Consider the following 18,170-nt stretch of genomic DNA (forward strand, 5'->3'; position numbering starts at 1 on the left):
GTTCTTGCTACCTGAAGAGTAAAACCCTCCCTCCCCTCAATATATGAGTAATATGCTCAGAAACATACCCAGCATATTATAGCAAGCCCAATACCATGACCATAGCAGGCACCCAGAGTTTCTTAGAGATAGTGATCATGCATGTTCAAAGTATTTTCCTTTAAAGAGGGAAAGAAGAAAGACACTGATAGAATGTAACCATAATATGAATGAATAAGTATCATAAATGATTAGAATGGAGATCTACAACTATTTTTGCAGATAGTTCAACTTTATAAGGTGTCCAAACAGAAAAGATTGACCAATGACTGACTGTGATATATTTTGGTTTTCAAGTTGTATGTGTGTGTGTGTGTCTGTGTGTGTAGAAGTGTGCTGAATATGAGAAGTTTAATGCCCCATAGGGAGGTTGCACTGAGAAAGGAAATAGTAAGCTAGTCTCCAACAGTCACGGAGATGACTGCACCACAACATGCCGGGATAGAGAAGAAGTGAGGACACATGAGTCAGGTGAGCTGGACTGTAATTAAATTGCACAGAATCAGGTCATCAAACAGGAATTCGTGCACAAAGAGCAATGACACACGCTCCTCCTCAAAAATGACCTACATCAACCAGGGAGCCTGGGTCTTTCATGTATTTCTGATTTTAGAAGTCCTCTCCTCCCCCTAGTCCAGGCCTCCTTCCCAATTCTCTTGGAAACTTAAGAGAGTGTATTTTTCCCCCAAAGCAAAGCAAAAGCCAGAGAGAGTCCAGGGTAAAACATTTAAAGACATGGAGAATAAAAAAACACAAAATTTATGGTACTGATTTATTTCAGGGGAGTGTGTTTCGAGGAGGCAAGAGAAGAGGGAGGGGTGAGCTTGTAGTGTCAACTATAATGTTCATGTTTTATTTCTTGACCTAGGTGTTAGGTACAGTAGTGTTTGTCAAGCCAGGTAACTAATATAATAATTCTCAAAAAGAGATGTCTAAAAGGAAAGAGAAACAGGGAAATCCTTTTGCCTATGTTCCTACTTCTACCTGGTAAAAGACAGGAACTCTGAATTCTCCGAATTTTATTATAAATTAAAAATTGTGTCTGTTCACAAAGAAGACTATGCCTACTATCATCTTTGAGGTTAGTGCTCCAAGTCTATTTATTTATGTATTTGTTTATTTATTTTATTTTAGCAAATGTTCAAATTACACACCTATAAAGATGAATCAACTTTAATGATTTTTATTCATCCATGGGTGTTAACTCTAGTTGCAATGAACTCCTGATTAGGAGATGCCCTTCCTGTTTTGTTAGTATTATGACATCATACATGTTTGAATGACACATCAGGAAGAGAGGTCATTATCTTCAAATGGTCAGTCAACTCTGTTATCCATACATTGCTGATAGGGTACTGGTTTTTCCCAGCCTTGCTCACACCTCCTCCCTCCTCACTAGTCCTACCCCACCTCTTTCCTTGGCCCCTGAATCACTGCACTTATTCCTGCCCAACTCTGATCATAGAAAGAGAAAAGATGAAAACCATGTGTCATCTTGTTATAAAAGATATGAATAGCTACAATACAGAAATGAGACGAGAAAGGATGACTCTAATGGCTAGAATTAGACCTGCAAATTATCGGTGTGGTTCATGTTTCCTACTTATGATTTTCTCCTAAATAGAGGATGACTGGCCTCATAATGATAGATGGCAAGTTTGATGTCCTAGTGCCTGAGTGGAAAGCTCTGCCACCTCCTAGCTACGTGATCTTGGACAAGTTATCTAACCTCCCTGTAAAATTTAGGCATTAGCAGTGTCTACCACTTGAAGTTGAAATAAAGATGAAATGAAATGATGAATGAAAATGCTTAGCACAACACAATACGTAGTATACAGCAAGAGCTTAATAAATGTTGGCAATTATTATGTGCATTAATTTTCATTTTTCTTCCTGCCCTTTGATATCGAGGATAAACTATATCCAGGAAAAGTTAACTTTCAGGCCAAAGTCATATACGGTAAAAGTGGCATCTGTACCCACAGGGAGATTTCTTTTTGAAAGCTTTGGATTCTTTCACCTACTCTCTCTCCCTACTCTCTTCCAGTTAACCACAGGTGCCAAGAACCCGCCACGGAAGCAGACAGGAGTTGCTAAACTGGTTGGTTGCTTATTTTGCTTTATTTAGTAATATTTATTGCTACCTTCCGTGAACAACTAAGAGACCAGAGACCCAAATGACAGTGAGCATGCTTCCTCCTCCAAGGATGTCCAGTTGCTTTTCATCAGGGACCTCTTGAGGGAGAAAACAGTTTCACTTCCCCCACAAATAAATGAGGCCAGGAAGGTTGTTGGTACACTGTGGGGGGTAAAGGTGTGTCAGCTCAGGCGTCCCCTCTCTTAGACATTTTCTTCAGCAGCCCTGCGTGGAGCCTGAAGCATTACGAGCTGGCAGGAAAAGGCTTGAGGATAAAAGTGATTCTGAAAGATCAGAAAAGCCATTAACCAAACGGGCCACAGAGAATTTTAACTTGGAGAATTCAGAGGAATACTTAGTTCCAACTGGAAGAAGGCAGCTCTAGATGAAAAACCTACTTTCAAAAAGACATGCAAAAAAGCATACTGTCCAGTGGACTATGTTTCTCTATATGAAAATTAAAAAAAATGTTTTAGGGGGGCTACTCCCTCCCTGCCAACTCTCCTTTTCTAGTCTCAGCCCAAACCAGTCCCCCCTCCTTCCAGCCCTCCTTTTTTTCAAGGGCTCTTTATTGGCTCTAAATGGGGGAAGGGATGGCAAGAGATGATTGGCTAAGTGAGAGCAGCACCTCCCTGCCCATTCTCCTCCCACGTCCTCCCTGGAGAAACAGCTGGAATGAGAAGTAGGGAGGGAAGGCTGGGATTGGCTGAGAGTCAGTGGTAGGGTGGGGTGAGCCAACACAGATGAAGCATTTACCTGTCCAGGTAAATCAGGAAGAGGTCTAAAGAAGAAAACAGTAGGAGACAGGGGAAGCAGTCTCTGTCTTATCTCTGCCCTTTGAAATATAAGGGTATTTCTTTCTTCTCTTCAGATCCCTACACAGTGAAGGTGAGTTACTCTCTAATTATTGCTTATTCTGTAGCCAGGTGGCGTGGGGTGCTTTATGGGAATTCAAAGCCACAGGGTTATGGGGAGCTCTGTACACCCCAGCTAGGGACTTCCCTCTCTGTTCCTCAACTATCTGAGGCCAGTCGGAGATCAGAGGAGGTTGTATTGAAGTGCTTTTGTGGAGACCAGGGCTGGAATGCATTTTTTTCCCCATCAGTCTATTTAGTTGTATAAGTATATTATGCTGACAAGAAAGGGGTGGGGGAATGGGTTTGGTTTGGAAATTTCCATCTCTGAGCAATTCAAATTGAGTTGTGACTTTGGAAGAAAATAGTGGAGTAGAGAAGTCAAAATGAGGTTCACCCAGGAGAGAAAAGTGGTTTTCCATTGCAGTTCTAACCAGAAATTCTCCCATGGCCTTGTCAACTCATATTCTATCTTTATTTAAATAAAGGGTGCAGCGCGTGTGTACTCAATAAGGGCAATGTGATAATGGAGCTGCCTGTGGACAGGTGCTTAAGGTGCGAGCTCTGCTAGGCTGTTTGTAAGGGGGTGTGAGGTTTGGTTACATTGGGAAAACTCCAGCTCAGGCTCCCAGCTCATCTCTGGAAAACCCTTGAATAATTTAATTGCAGATTCCAGTTTATTTGGGTTCAACTCAATTAATTTTATGACTTTACCTGTTAATAGACACAGGACTGGCAAACAGAAAGCTACTGGGCCGTGCTGGGGCCTCACCCACATTCCTATTTCACAGTAGCGTGTCAACTCTGGTAGAAGTTCTGAGTGGGGTTCAGGACAAAGTAGTGTGGCAGTGTCCACAGAGAGGGGAACCAGACCAGCACGGTGGTTTTGTTTATTTCTCTTCTGGTGTCCCAGTTGGCAATATGTTGGGCAGGGTTACCTACACCAGGAAGTGGGATGTAGAAGTCAAGTCAGAATAGTAAGTCAGCTCTCTCCATCATCCACCTTGGGGGCTGACACTTTGGTCTGTATCTGCCTCTTTTCCTCCTTTCTCCTGCTGCAGGAAAGAGGGAAGCGGGAAGACCCCAGCGCCGGGCTCCCAGGGCCTAGAACGCACGAACTCTGAGTGAAAATGCAGTTCTGGGTTTCAAGTCCTAGCAAGGACAGCTTTAGGCATTAGCTTAGTCCACACCACAGAACCGGCCCACCAAACTCAGGGCTGCTGCAGTAGGTGGCGAACTTGTCAGCAATAACTATAGCCTGCAGTATCAAAAAAGCTCTTGTGCAGAGAGTATTTCTACCGAGCCCTTCTCTCAAAGGCAGTGGTGGAAAGGGATAGTATATCATTGCCTTAACACACAGCAACATGCACCGTGCAGCTTGTAGTCTAACTTCTGGGATGTTTTCCAGCCTGAGGCACAGTGTTGGGTAGTCAGCAAAAAGCAGACACCTGGTCGGCAGAGGAATAGGCACCTACTTGTCTACTGGAGAGGGAAGCTGAGCTCCTGGAGGATATGGGGGTGGGCTCATAGGAGGAGTCTAGTTAGAAGGTACAGAGAAACCAAGGTAGAATGGGGCTGAAGCCTTCTCACCACCCCACCCTCTTCAGATACCAGAATTCCACATGTTATTTATTTACTCTCTTCCAAGGCTTGGCTGGCTTCAGTGGAGTAGTTAATATTTAATGTGTGACTGGGCCCGACTATAGGCTGTCCGCAAAATTTCTTAACCCATTCCCTCCTCCCAACAAGTCCCCCGAAGAGGTCAAGGGTTAAAAGATACCAAAACACCTGAGTGTTTTGCTTTTTTCTCAGGCTTCTTATCAGGTGGACATACCTCAGGTTTCGATAGTTGCCCTGAAATAGTCCCCAAGTTTCAAGGTTGTAAAGTTGGTGGGAGGAAATGCAGCATCCAGACCAGGCCAAATGCAGGGAGGTGGAAGTGGGGAGAGGAGGCTTCGTGGTCAGACTGGTGGGGAGGGGAGTGGGGAGAGGAGGCTTTGCTGGTCAGACTCTGCATCAGAAAACAAGGTGTGGTGACAAGGTGCAAGTGCATTAAGGCTCATTCAGCTGAAGTTTCAGGTGCAGAGTCATCGCTACTGTGGTTATGTAGCGCCCGATGATAAGATCCTCAGTGGAATTTGGGGTAATTTCTTTGCTCTGGAAATGTCTGTTGTTGAGGCAAACCCTGGTGGAAGCATAAAGCTGAACTAGATGAACTAAATAATGTGCAGGGTTTACGGTGTGAGATAGGGGAAGGGGACTGTAGGGCTTTTAGCATTTAGTCAGGGTGGCCAATGACCCTTCTTTTGGTAAGTGGCCCTCTTGCATCGGGACAGTCTGAGATGCTCTCTGGAGGGCCAGGGGCCACAGGCTGCCCTGTATGTGCAGTTACAGGTCATCCCTTACTCCCCTTAGGGAGGGGAGTCAGGGAGCACTCCATCTTTCCCATCTGTCACATAAAAATGTCACATCCTGCCTGAGTTGTCAGGTTGTTTTGAAGATCTAATTAGCATATCTAAAGCATGTTGTAAGCTGTACCAGATATGTTTTTTAAAGGAGTGCTATTTGCATTGTTTCTATCTCCCCCAGCTGCTTCAGGCAATCCTGGTTCCCAAATGAGAGTGTGATAGGCACCCAGGGAGGAAGGGTGGGCTAGCAAACTACTGTAAAGGCTGAAGTGTACTTAGAAGAACACGAGTAGTAATTTTCTCTGAAAGGAAGAGACAGCATCTTCTCACCCATTCACAGAGAATATTATATTAATTACAGTAGCCACTTTTAATATTTACTGCCTCAATTTAATAGATAAGAAAACTGGAACCAAAAACTAGGCCCTGGGATCTACACTGACTGCTTGGAAACAGTGCGTGCCCCATGCCTATTAGTTTAACTTTAACTGGAAGCATGGCCCAAATTCCACTGAGCCATATCTTCTCTGGGAAATAAAATCTTTTAGAAGGAACTTTCAGTAATAAGGTAGAAGCCAAAAAAAGTGGTCTTCCAATAGCTCCACTCAACAAACACTAAAATGGATGACAAGTTATTCATCTAGCATTTTTTGAGCACCTTCTGTGTGCCTAGGTTTGTGAGAGATCGGTCCCCATTGTTGTAATGGCCTCAATGCCATGGAACGTCCAGAATGAGTTAGAACTCTTTGAACTTAGACAGTCATCAGGGGAGCGGATAGCTGAGATGACTGAACTTCATTTCACATGACTTCTCCTGTTTCTGTTTCTTTGTGGTTCTGGATATTGAGGAACTAACTTCATGAAGGAACCCTAAGAGCTATCTTACCCAATGATTACTTATCATCGGGTGTCTTTGGCGTCTCCGTCTCTTCTGGTCCTCTCTTTATCTCCCGAGAGGCTCTGGACCCTCACAAATTACATGTGTCATTAGAGATCTTCCCTCTTCATTCACCATTACCCTGTCCCTCTCTACCTGCCCCATTTGAGGGCCTCCTACTAAGCAGGAGAGAGCTCTGTGAGGCCTTGTACTTGTCATCTCTATGGAGCTGGCAGGCTGACTCACATAGCAAACTTGGCTTTGACATTGGGAGCAGTTATTGGGAAAGGGACAACCAGCCCTGGAATCTAAACCCCAAGTCCCAAGATCTCAAATAGAACACATTTTACTTAATGTTGGAAGGGTGGGAAAGGTGGTAGAAAATAAAGTCATGGGAGAACATGGATTCAGAATCAGACTGTATTCTATATTCTGTAGTCTACCTCCCCCCCAACCCTCTATTTGGCCTGTCTTTTAATCTTTATTCTTTTAGAATTTCATTTTCCTATAGATGAGTTACCTTGGCATTTCCAACTCTGATGGAGTGTTTCCCACAAAAAGGCATGTGAAAATCTTTGTGATTTTCAGAAGGAAGATGGCACTGCAATCCTTTGCTATTACTATTAATACAATGAGCTTGAGGTTTTTTTTCTAGGAGTTGGAGTTGGGAGGACACGATATAGGGCATTTCTCTTGTTCATTTGACACAGGTTAGGCAATTTCATTGGAGTAAGACCAACAACAGAGGGAATGGTGCACAAGAGGGAAATTGGTTTTGTGCTGACCACTGTAGGTGCTATGCACGTGTGTCCTAGGCTAGGGAGGTATTGCTGGCTATGTTGGTGGCTGCCGTGATATTGGTGATGTTGACTATGATAGTAGCTAACAATTGGGTCATGGACTTCGCAAGAGTTGTACATAGAATATTTTATTGTATCTTCAAAACAACCCTCCCTATGAAACAGGTACTATTACAGGCCCTAAGTCTCCTTTCAAGCCTGTAGTCTCTCATTTAATATAAACCCTTCTTTTCTAAACTCTTGTTTCCCTTCAGTTTATTTTGATTCCCAGAGAGATTTTGTTTTTCTTTCTTATTATAAGAACAGTAGTAGTTAGTTATTCATTACGTGCTTGAATATTTACTACCAGCTAAACTGTGCTATCTTATTTAATCCTTACACTAAACTTATTTAATGAGGAAAAACAAACTCAAAGTGTAATTTGCCTCATCACATAACTGTAAATGGCTAAACTTGAACCCAGATCGAACTACCTCCAAAATCCAAGTTATTAACCCCTGTAACATTTGTTGTTTATAGTAATGAGAATGTAGGGTAAGCTCCCTAGTTCAGAGAAAAAGGTGACTAAAGAAAGTGATGGAATTTCCTTTCTGTGCTTCTCCACCACCTAAGTCCGTCCTTTTGCATGTATGTGAGCCAGCTTATGTGTTCTTCCATGCAGGCTGGGGGTTTGGGTTTGGGTAATGGCTGTCCACGGCCCCCTCCAGCTCTCTGCTTGCTTGGTGTCCCTGCCGCCATGCTGCTCCAGGGCCTGGGCAGAGCCTTGCCAGAGCCAAGGCTTGGCTCACACATGGCTTTGATTCTTTTCTTTTCAGGCCCAGCTTGGGACATTCTTCGCTTCCCTTCACTTCCCCTCTGGGAGCCCCTTTCACCGTCCCTGCAGCTTGCTTCTGGCAATGCCCGAGAGGGAGCTGTGGCCAGAGGGGCCTGGCTCAGAACCCGTGACCCGCGTCGGCAGCTGGAACAGCATGACGAGCACCACCTCCACCCGCTCTGGATCTGTATGTACTCTCTGTCCTGCAACCTGGCCTGCTCTCTGCACACCTGCCCTGCCCACCCCACCCTGCCCACCACTGTCCTGGCTCACTGCTCCTTCTCTTTCATCTTCCTTGTCAGGGAGTGAATCATTCCAGTGATGCTTTCTGCCTCTGAGTCACCGCTGGTTCTATAGAGAATAGGGTGGGACCACCCCAGCGCAACAGGACAAATGAGACTTTTTCTAGCTTTCATTAGGCTGGGGGTCTGAGTTGAGGTGAGAGAGCAGGCCAGTGATCTGAGGCCATGGTGGAAACTAGAATGTAGATCCTGCAGCACATGGATCCCTCAGGTTCTCTGTGATTAGCAGCATTCCTTCAGTCTTAAAAGATCAAAGAAATAGAGTAATTAAGAGTCTGGGCTCTGGAGCCAAACCGATCTGGGTTCCCTAGTAAAAGCTGTATGACCTTGGGCAAATACTTAATTTCTCTAAGCTTCAGTTCCCTTAGTTTTAAAATGGGGATAATTAAAACTGAATCCCTAGGGTTCTTGGGGTGAAGTAAATGAAATGCATATAAAGCACTTAGCACGTACCTCTATGTAGAAAAGACATAGTCTATCTTTGAGCAGAGATTGAGACTTTTCCAAGGCACTCTTTAACTATTTGCATGTGACACATAATAAATTGTCATTTTTCTGGGCATGAATTTAAATCTTAATTATTTTATGGCTGGTGTGAAAGAGAAAATCTGCCCTATGTCCAAATGTAAGCATTCCTTTCTTGTTTAGGATTCATCACACACATAATAACACCCAAGAATTTATGGTTTATGGCTTTCTGTGCTCTAGAGCAGTGGTCCCCAACCCCCGGGCCGCGGACCGGAACCGGTCCATGGACCATTTGGTACCGCCCGCAGAGAAAGAATAAATAACTTACATTATTTCCGTTTTATTTACATTTAAGTCTGAATAATGTTTTATTTTTAAAAAATGACCAGATTTCCCTCTGTTACATCTGTCTAAGACTCACTCTTGACACTTGTCTCGGTCACGTGATACATTTATCTGTCCCACCCTAAAGGCCGGTCCGTGAAAATATTTTCTGACATTAAACCGGTCCGTGGTCCAAAAAAGGTTGGGGACCACTGCTCTAGAGGTATTTCGAAAGTTAAGGATTATAAGGTTCTCTACTGTATTCAAGCATGTTTGCTATTGTCAGTGAGTTTTGATATGTAAAAATGGATTAGAAAAAACAGCAGATAAAATCCAAAGTGCAGGCAATCTGTATATAATTTCTTTTTGACTTTAGATACTGGGGCCACAGAGACATCGCTTTGTTTCTGTTAAGCTGATGCCAATATGAATATAACCATTGGATACAGGCTATGACCAGGATTAAAGGTTTTCAAAGAGAATCATCCACAAAAGGAGAGGTTCAGAGCCGCCTTATCTTTGGCAGGGTTCTTTTAGCTGGAAGAGGGCAGTAAAGAAGACCTTTGCTCAGAGAACCCCTGGAGTCAGCTTCAGGACATCCAAGGGCTATGCTTGGGGTTTCGCTTGAAACGTAGGCCTCACTCAGTCAACTGACAGATGGCTCTCTAAGGAGTCTGGGAACCGGAAGGGTTTTTTCAACAACCATCTTCCCTCTGCCCAGGATATTTTTAGGGCTATTCTAAAATCTTTCCTGCCAGCAAGGGACTCAGGCCAAATTTTATATAATTCCATTTCTCCTTTCAGTTCGCCCCTTCAGTGTTCTTGTACAGAGAGTGACTGTCCCATGGATCTTCCTGGCCTTTTGGAACATAGGCAGTAACCATCTGAAATTACCATAGCATATTTCTCAGATATTCTCTGGGCTTTGTTATAGTTTAAATTATTCATTTAATATCTACTTAATACTTATTACTAAATCACTTTCTTCCTCTAGTATTCACCCAGTTTCTTCCCCCTTCCCCCTTAAGTTAATATTTGCTTAAGGAGTACACACTTGTTTGAATGTTAGCAGAGCCAAATACCATCAAGAAGGTAAATATACAAGGGAAAAACTCCTGATGGAATGCATTTCAGAGTCAAAGATAAATTATTTAGTAAGTTTATCTGTGGCTAGTCATACCACTGTTCCCATTGGCCTGGCACCCAGTAGAAGGCTGTTTCCTGTTTGTCCTCAGACTGTCCTTGACATGCCAGATCAAGTATGCAGAAGTACTTTGAAAAAGTTAAAAGCAATACCATTCAAGTTGAAGGTCAAATCTTTCTGTTGTTCATATAATTTAGAGCAGGGGTCCCCAACCTACGGCCCGCGGGTGGCATGCGGCCCCCTGAGGGCATTTATCCGGCTCCCGCTGCACTTCCGGAAGGGGCACCTCTTTCATTGGTGGTCAGTGAGAGGAGCACATTGACCATCTCATTAGCCAAAAGAAGGCCCATAGTTTCCATTGAAATACTGGTCAGTTTGTTGATTTAAATTTACTTGTTCTTTATTTTAAATACTGTATTTGTTCCCGTTTTGGTTTTTTTACTTTAAAATAAGATATGTGCAGTGTGCATAGGGATTTGCTCATAGTTTTTTTTATAGTCCGGCCTTCCAATGGTCTGAGGGACAGTGAACTGGGCCCCTGTGTAAAAAGTTTGGGGACCCCTGATTTAGAGCAAAGTCAGAGACATACAAAGTGAAATATTTGGCATAGGTCACACAGAGAAATTGGAATTAGAACCTGGGACTGCTTCTGATCTGTGCTCTTAAGCATTCACCCAAGATTAGGCAAAAGAAAGGCCACCTGCCGTTTGCCTGCCCAGCTACCAGAGCTGGGTGCCAGTGGAGAAGCCCAGCAGTCTCTGCCTTCCCTGGTGCCTGCAGTTTCAGGAAGCAGCTCCAGCAGGTTCTCAGAGTAGCATCGTGGAAAGGTTTCCAGCTCTTCAGCATTCCTTCCCCAACCCAGGGTGGTTCACAGGCCCCACCAGTTTCTGCAGAGCTCCCGCTCACAGCGCCCTCCTCCTCTCCTGCCTCCTCTCTCCACTCCAGAGTGACAGCAGCTACGACTTCCTGTCCGCTGAAGAGAAGGAGTGTTTGCTCTTCCTGGAGGAGACCATTGGCTCATTGGACACTGAGGCTGACAGCGGACTGTCCACTGACGAGTCTGAGCAAGCCACCACTCCCCAGAGTCCCCGAGCACTGCCCATAATCCAGCCTGCTTCCCAGGGTAAGAGAGACTGTCTGCGGTAGCACCTCTAGCAAAACCCAGAAAATCTGAACATCCATCTGGCTACCTTCCACTTTGTTTGCTCTTTGATCTAAGGGTCACAGGCAGAAGAAGGCATGACTGCATTCCTCTCTACTCCTGGCTAGAATAAAGCCTTGTTCCTGGAGGGACGGAGGGACTGCAGACACGCCAGCTTCCTATGTCTTTCTATATGTATCAGAGACCCAGGAGGGAAAGGGGTTTGACCAGCTTCCCGTCCACTCACGGAGGAATTCCAAATAGATACAACTGGTGAGGGAGGGGTGGGCGGTTGGCTCTGGAGAGACTGACTAGGTCTGGGAGCTAATCTGAATGACACAGGCTGAGGCTGCAGGAGATAAGAAGAGGGAAGGGCTCCCTTAAGTAGGTGGCACCTTAAAGCCCTTGTGGGAGAGTGTGGGGAGGCAGTAGCACTAAGGCTCGGTAGCAGGGGGAGAGGATGGCACATGAGTGTGACCTTGTGGGGCCTGTGACCCAGGGCAGGAGGATGGCACTTAAGTCCTGAGGAGAGTCCCACTGGTATCAAGGCTGCAATCATTCTACTCATTCATTTAACAAATAGTTACTGATAATGTGCTAGACTCTCCCTGAAGCTAGAACAGTAAATGGGAACGTTGGACTTCACTGCCACCTAAGACTAATTCCCTGGCCAGGGGGCCTGATGCACCCGACCAGCTCACTGGAAGGAAAAAGAGTCCATGTCACTCTCTGGTGTGGGGGCAACTCTGGTCACCGTAGAATCACCCAGGTACTGATAGAAAGTGAAGGTGGGAGAAGGTGGAAGACCAGTCAAATCAAGAGCAAATCACCTGTTCATGCTATTTGTGTTCAGTGCTTCCACTGGACTCAGTTAGCTACCTGGGACCCTCAAGATAGCTAGAGGGACTGTCCTGAATCCCAGCCCTGGCGCATCTGTAGGGGGTTAGGAAGAGCCTGCATCAAGGGCATGGAGCTACCTGGGGCAGCCCCTTCCCCTACTGTCATGAAAAGTTAATCCTTAGTTGAAGGGAATCGGCTAGTATTGTTTTTAGTCTAAATGATATCCAGATAAGAGTGCTGCCCCTTTAAGAGCAAAGAAACAACACAAACGAAACCCATCCACGCAAACTAGAGATTAGAGTTCAGGAAATATTTGCTCTTCCCTCAGCAGCAAGGTTCTCACCTCTGTCCTCCCTTCTTTGCCTATTCTCTGGGAATCTCACAGGCCATCCAGAGGAGACAACCATTCAGCAAAGACCAGAGCCAAGGAGAGTGACTCAGTCCAGCTCACCTCATCTGCCTGAATCCCAAGGCCTGGGCTTCAGATCCGGCTCCTACAGCCTCCCCAGAAATATCCATATCGGCGGGAACCAGAGCCTCAGGAAAAGCAGCACCCAGACTGATAGCCACCCCCCAGGGAAACCTGAGAGGCTCATCCCAAACCCTGAGAGAGAACAGGTCAGCCAGAGCAGGAAACCCGGCCAGGCTCCAGCCAAGTTTCAGGAGGCTGCCCTTGATTTGGACACAGCTCTCATCCCCCCACCAGAGGCCTTCCGGGACGCCCAGCCGGAGCAGTGTGGGGAAGACAGCCTGCCCAACGGGCCAGGGGAGGAGAGCCTCACACTCCAGCTCCACACATCGCTCAGCCCCCAGAGGAGAAAAGACACTTCTTCAGAGGCCATGTCCCAAAAAGCCAATGAGAAAGGCTTAACAGGGGCATCAGGACAAGCTGAGCCTCCTTCTGCCATGTCGTCTCAGAATGTGAGAGCTGCAGACCTTCCCAGCTCATCAGAGGGGGATCTCAATGCCCAGCTGGCTCCCCTCCCAGCGCCTAAGGCCCGGAAGCTGCCACCTAATATTATTCTTAAAAGCAGCCGCAGCAGTTTCCACAGCGATCCCCACAACTGGCGGTCCCGCCACTCCGAGGCCACCCCTGGGGATCCCGGCCTGGCCTCTTCCCTGCAGGAGCAGAGGAAAGCACGCAGAGAAGCTCTGGAGAAGCTGGGGCTGCCCCAGGACCGAGATGAGCCCAGCCCCCACTTTAGTAAGCCCCCCAGCTCTGTCATACTCCGCGGGACGCGTGCTCAGGCCCCTTCCCCAGCTCCAGCTCCAGCTGCAGCTTCCGCTCTGGCTCAGCCTGCAGCTCCCATCTCAGCCGCTGCATCTGCTGCAGGGAGGGCTCCAGCCCGGGGACCCTACCCAGTGAAAGCTCCAGCTCTGGCTCAGGGCGCTTCTCCAGGCAAAGTTTTGATTCCTGCCCAGGAACCCGCTCCAGGGAAGGTTCCAGCTGCCAAATCTATGCCGATTCCCATTCCTACCGCCCTAGGGGTCAATAGTCCCTTGGCCCAGCCACTGCGGAACTCAGGGCTGACTCTCCAGGAGAGCAGCATTCCTGGCCTGAGACAGATGAACTTCAAGTCCAACACTCTGGAGCGTTCGGGGGTGGGGCTGAGCAGCTACCTCTCAGCCGGGAAAGACCCCAGCCCCCAAACCAGCACCTCTCTTGGAAAAGACTCCTTCTTGGACAAGACTTCACCCAATGTCTTACGTAATTCCCGGCCCCGCCCCGCCTCCTTGGGCACTGGGAAGGACTTCGCAGGTATTCGTGTGAGCAAGCTGGCTGGCCAGGAGCAGGGGCAGAGCTCCTGGCACCTATCTTACCAAGGACAGAGCCGTGACAAGCTGCCTCGACCCACTTGTGTCAGTGTCAAGATTTCCCCGAAAGGCATCCCTGATGAACACAGGAGGGAGGCTCTGAAGAAGCTGGGACTGTTGAAGGAGTAACATAGGCGCTGGCCACCAGCACTGCCCACACAACCTCCTCCCTGCCTCCTGTCGGACAAGAAGACACCCAGGGCTCCACCTAGGAGCCTTGCCCGCCTCACTGCTCAGGGGTTGGGCAGGGCTAGGCTTCTCTCCAATGCTCTGCTCTCTGAGGTGAAGGGGACGGAGAGACTAGAGCCCAAGCCTATGCTTATATTCAGGGTGGTTGTGCCAATGAGTACCAGCATCCTGAAGATGATTTCCTGTGTGTGTGTGTGTGTGTGTGTGTGTGTGTGTGTGTGTGTGTGTATTTTAGGCTGTATATATCATTGAAGCTATTTATAAGACACAGGAGTCATTGCTCAGAATTCTGCTCATGTTGGAGATTTGGAGATTTTTGTATGAGAGTTCAACCTAACTGAGTGAAGAGGGGTGGCTAAGCCTGAAAAAACAGTCAAATGAGACTATGGATGTGCCAGTGACATTTGGCAAATGCAGCGTCACCTGAAATGTGGGTGTCCCAGAATCCCCGCCAGGCATGGAGAAGGGCTCAGTGCTGCCCTTCTGGACTGAGGCCTGGGGATGGGGAGTTGGTTTGTTATCTCTTTACCTGCTGCCTTCACACTGTTCCCTGTCCCAAGGATAGGACACATTCCTGTAACTGAAACTCTAGGTTGATTGAGCAGAGCTCTGTTAGTCTGAGAAGACAGGATGAGTGGTCAAATAGCACACCTCCACTGGGAGGGTCCTTGTCCATGGACTTGATAAATTCAATAACAAATGTTCAGTGGTCCCTGATTCTGTTATTTCTGTTCTCTATCCCAGTCTGCTCATGACTGACCCCAGGACTGTGCCAACATTAGATGGGAGCCTGAGCCTGGAGGCTTTGATACTTACTGTGCCGAAGAACTGTTTTAGGTCTTGCCCACGCTATTTATTGCAGGTAGTTTTTACCATTCTTAATGCCTAAGCAAAATCAGCCCAATACATTCTCTGCTAGTTATTCATAGAATATCAGAGCTGGGAGGGGCCTTAGAGAAGTTCAAATCCAGTCGTGTTGGGGAAGGGAAGTGACTCATCCATGGGCACTGCCACTTAGTAACAGAGCTGGGCTACTGATTTCCTGCTGCCCTCCCCCCAGCAGTCTGTGTGCATCCACACAGCACCCCAAGGACCCTTTAAGATCCTGAAGTGTCTTCTGAAATATCAGAGATTAAATGTTGTTCTTGTCATACCTGTTCTGCCTTTTTATTTTATCTTTGGAAAGTAGTAGTATTATTAACCCCAAATTTCATGACCAGGTTATGCAACTTGAGAAAATGCCAAAAGAAGGCAATATAGATAGGCGTTGTGAGCATGTTAATACAAGTTTGGGGATCAGACATAGCTAGACATGACTCCTGCTTCCCCTTAGAAAATGTTATTCAGGGTTGTGACCTGGTTGGAGTCCAAGATCTCTGGATGTGAGGGGCAGATAAAGGAAACTGTTGTTGGAAAGGTGCCCTTTAGGTTGGCCAAGCATTTTTAGGCTGTGTCCTTAAGAACCCCTCACCATCAAAGCTCAGTATTTCTGAACATGATGAGAAGGTTAAAGTAAGGACAAGTGGCCCACTCCACCCTGTTACGGTATGTGGGGTGTGGGTGTGACAGTTTCTGTGTACTCACACACACCCAAAAGCCCGGTGCCTTATTTCTGGCCCTGGTTGAAGACCTGGTCTGTCACAGCTGACAGGATTCCTACAATTGGCCCAGCCAAGTCTCTACAGACTCCCCAAAAGAAACAAGGCCTCTTCTAGAGGGCTCAGTGGATATGCTGTATTTAATCAAGTTGCTTCACGTGAATATTTCAAGACATGAGGAACAATTGCTTTGTTTTTTATTAATTGCCCTGATAAATAGGGACACTTGGGGCTATCTGTAAAGTAAGACTTAGTAGGAATCTGGGAACCTGACACCAACACAAGGCTGACTGACAGATTGGTCAGAAGGATCTCCTGTTAAATCCCCCCTAATAAGGATAATTTCTCTGCAGACCAGAGTTACGTGGAGCCTGACTTTCAGCCCTGCATTCTCATCCTAGTGGCATGCCCACTCCCCCAGTTCTCGTAATTTGAGAGACTCCCTTCCCTTGTTATTTAAAGATGCTGTGCATCCCATGTCCTCACCCTTCAAAGAACATGTTTCTATGGATGGTCTTTGGGATTCAAGAATAGAATAGTAAGCCCAAACCCAGTTGTCCTCATTTTGAAGAGGGGCAAAGGGATCCTAATAAAGACATCTGCCATCCTGAAGGCGATGTTGGACCCACCTGTGGAATGTATCTTCCTCTTGTACCCATATAGGACTGCTCTTCATTCAGCTTGAACTGATTGGGTGGGAGGTGAGGGGGGTCTTCAGAGTTATTCTTATTTCTTTTTTAAGGAGTTTGGGCAGAAGTGTGTAAAGGCCAGTCATCTGGTTTTAAAAACCAAAGTGACAACTCTACTTCCACTTGACCTTGTATCTCTGCTGTACCCTGCTGCAATCTTGCTGCTGTTGGGAGCAGACCATCTGCCAAACTCAGGAGCTGGCCTCTCAGCCTGGCATGACAGGTCTGTGCCCTCAGGTATATTGGCAGCTGCTCCTCTGAATCACCACTCAGGTGCTACTCTGCGAGCTCTGCACTGTGACTAGGCAGGGCAGGCTGCACGCTCTCCCGTAGCGAGGTCAGAGGATGAGCCCAGGCATGTCTTAGTGCCTCGCCACAGTAGAAGCATGGTCTGGCAGAGGCCTCCTATAACCTGGGGGAAGGCAGGTCTACAAAATCGGTGCTTATTCCATGGAAGGAAGAGTAAGCAAAAGACTGGAGAGCAAACCCTATTTGATGTTATGAGTTAGGGCAGGGGTAGTCAACCTTTTTATACCTACCACCCACTTTTGTATCTCTGTTAGTAGTAAAATTTTCTAACTGCCCACTAGTTCCACAGTCATGGTGATTTATAAAGTAGGGAAGTAACTTTACTTTATAAAATTTATAAAGCAGAGTTACAGCAAGTTAAAGCATATAATAATAATTACTTCCAAGTACTTTATGTCGGATTTTTGCTAAGTTTGGCAGAATAAATCTTTATAAAACAACTTACTATAGTTAAATCTATCTTTTTATTTATACTTTGGTTGCTCTGCTACCGCCCACCATGAAAGCTGGAATGCCCACTAGTGGGCGGCAGGGACCAGGTTGACTACCACTGAGTTAGAGCAAGAGGTGAAGATTTCAGAGTCTACAATATGTGTAAGTATGTGAGATGAGCCACTCCATCCTTTGATCCATGATCATACGTGTAGGAAGACAAGGGTCATATTATCACAATATGAAGCCGTAGGCTCACAGACTACAGGAGGTGGAGGCCTTGGGCATGGACAAGGGAAATCATGTTCATTTAAGTCAGAATCTAAGAATAAATGCAGATAAAATGCTCCCAGCTCTTTTCCTCATGTGAGTAACTGTGAGAATACAGATCTGGGTTCATTTCAACCTCTCACTTACCAATCAGGGAACCCTAGTACTTTCTGAACCTTAAAGTTCTCAGTCTGTAATATGGCACTAATACCATCCTTTTAAGATTGTGGTGATGAACAAGTGATATAAACTACGTAAAGTTCAGTGTTTGACACGATGTAGATACTCCATAAATGATAGTGTTGTCTTCTGGATCTTACGTCTTCCTTCTCAAAGGGAGCAAATGTAGAAAGGATAGGAAGCTCACTTGACCAGCACTGAGAGGGAATGGGAGAGATCTTGCTGCAGATAACAGCCCAAAGTAACAATCAGGCTTTGGCACACCTTCCAGATGACTCAACTTCAACCACACCATAATTCCTGGAATTTGAAACGAAAAATACAGTATCAATTTGGTGTTTGTGTCTCCATGAAGGCAGAACCATCTGTTTCCAGCCTCTCTCCCCAAACTCAGCTTCCCCTTTGACATCAGTCTCTTGCAACCCATGACCATACAGTTTGCTTCTTTTTGCTTTCTTTATTGTTCTTTTGCCATGTGGTTCAAAGAACTATATGCTATTCAATACGTATTTTTTAAATGGAGAAAAAGAATAAATGTAT

The 18,170-nt window shown here is 46.1% G+C and overlaps 1 protein-coding gene across 1 annotated transcript; it reads left to right on the forward strand.

Moving 5' to 3' along the window:
- Positions 1-2,896: 2,896 nt before the first annotated feature.
- On the forward strand, positions 2,897-15,305 carry C2H1orf116 (chromosome 2 C1orf116 homolog). Its single transcript, XM_066361872.1, has 4 exons — positions 2,897-3,064; positions 7,931-8,116; positions 11,113-11,290; positions 12,534-15,305. The coding sequence occupies exons 2-4, from the start codon at positions 8,012-8,014 to the stop codon at positions 14,090-14,092; spliced, it is 1,842 nt and encodes a 613-aa protein (XP_066217969.1). The 5' UTR covers positions 2,897-3,064; positions 7,931-8,011; the 3' UTR covers positions 14,093-15,305.
- Positions 15,306-18,170: the final 2,865 nt, after the last annotated feature.

This window comes from Saccopteryx leptura, chromosome 2, assembly GCF_036850995.1.
Source record: "Saccopteryx leptura isolate mSacLep1 chromosome 2, mSacLep1_pri_phased_curated, whole genome shotgun sequence".
Classification (NCBI taxonomy): domain Eukaryota; kingdom Metazoa; phylum Chordata; class Mammalia; order Chiroptera; family Emballonuridae; genus Saccopteryx; species Saccopteryx leptura.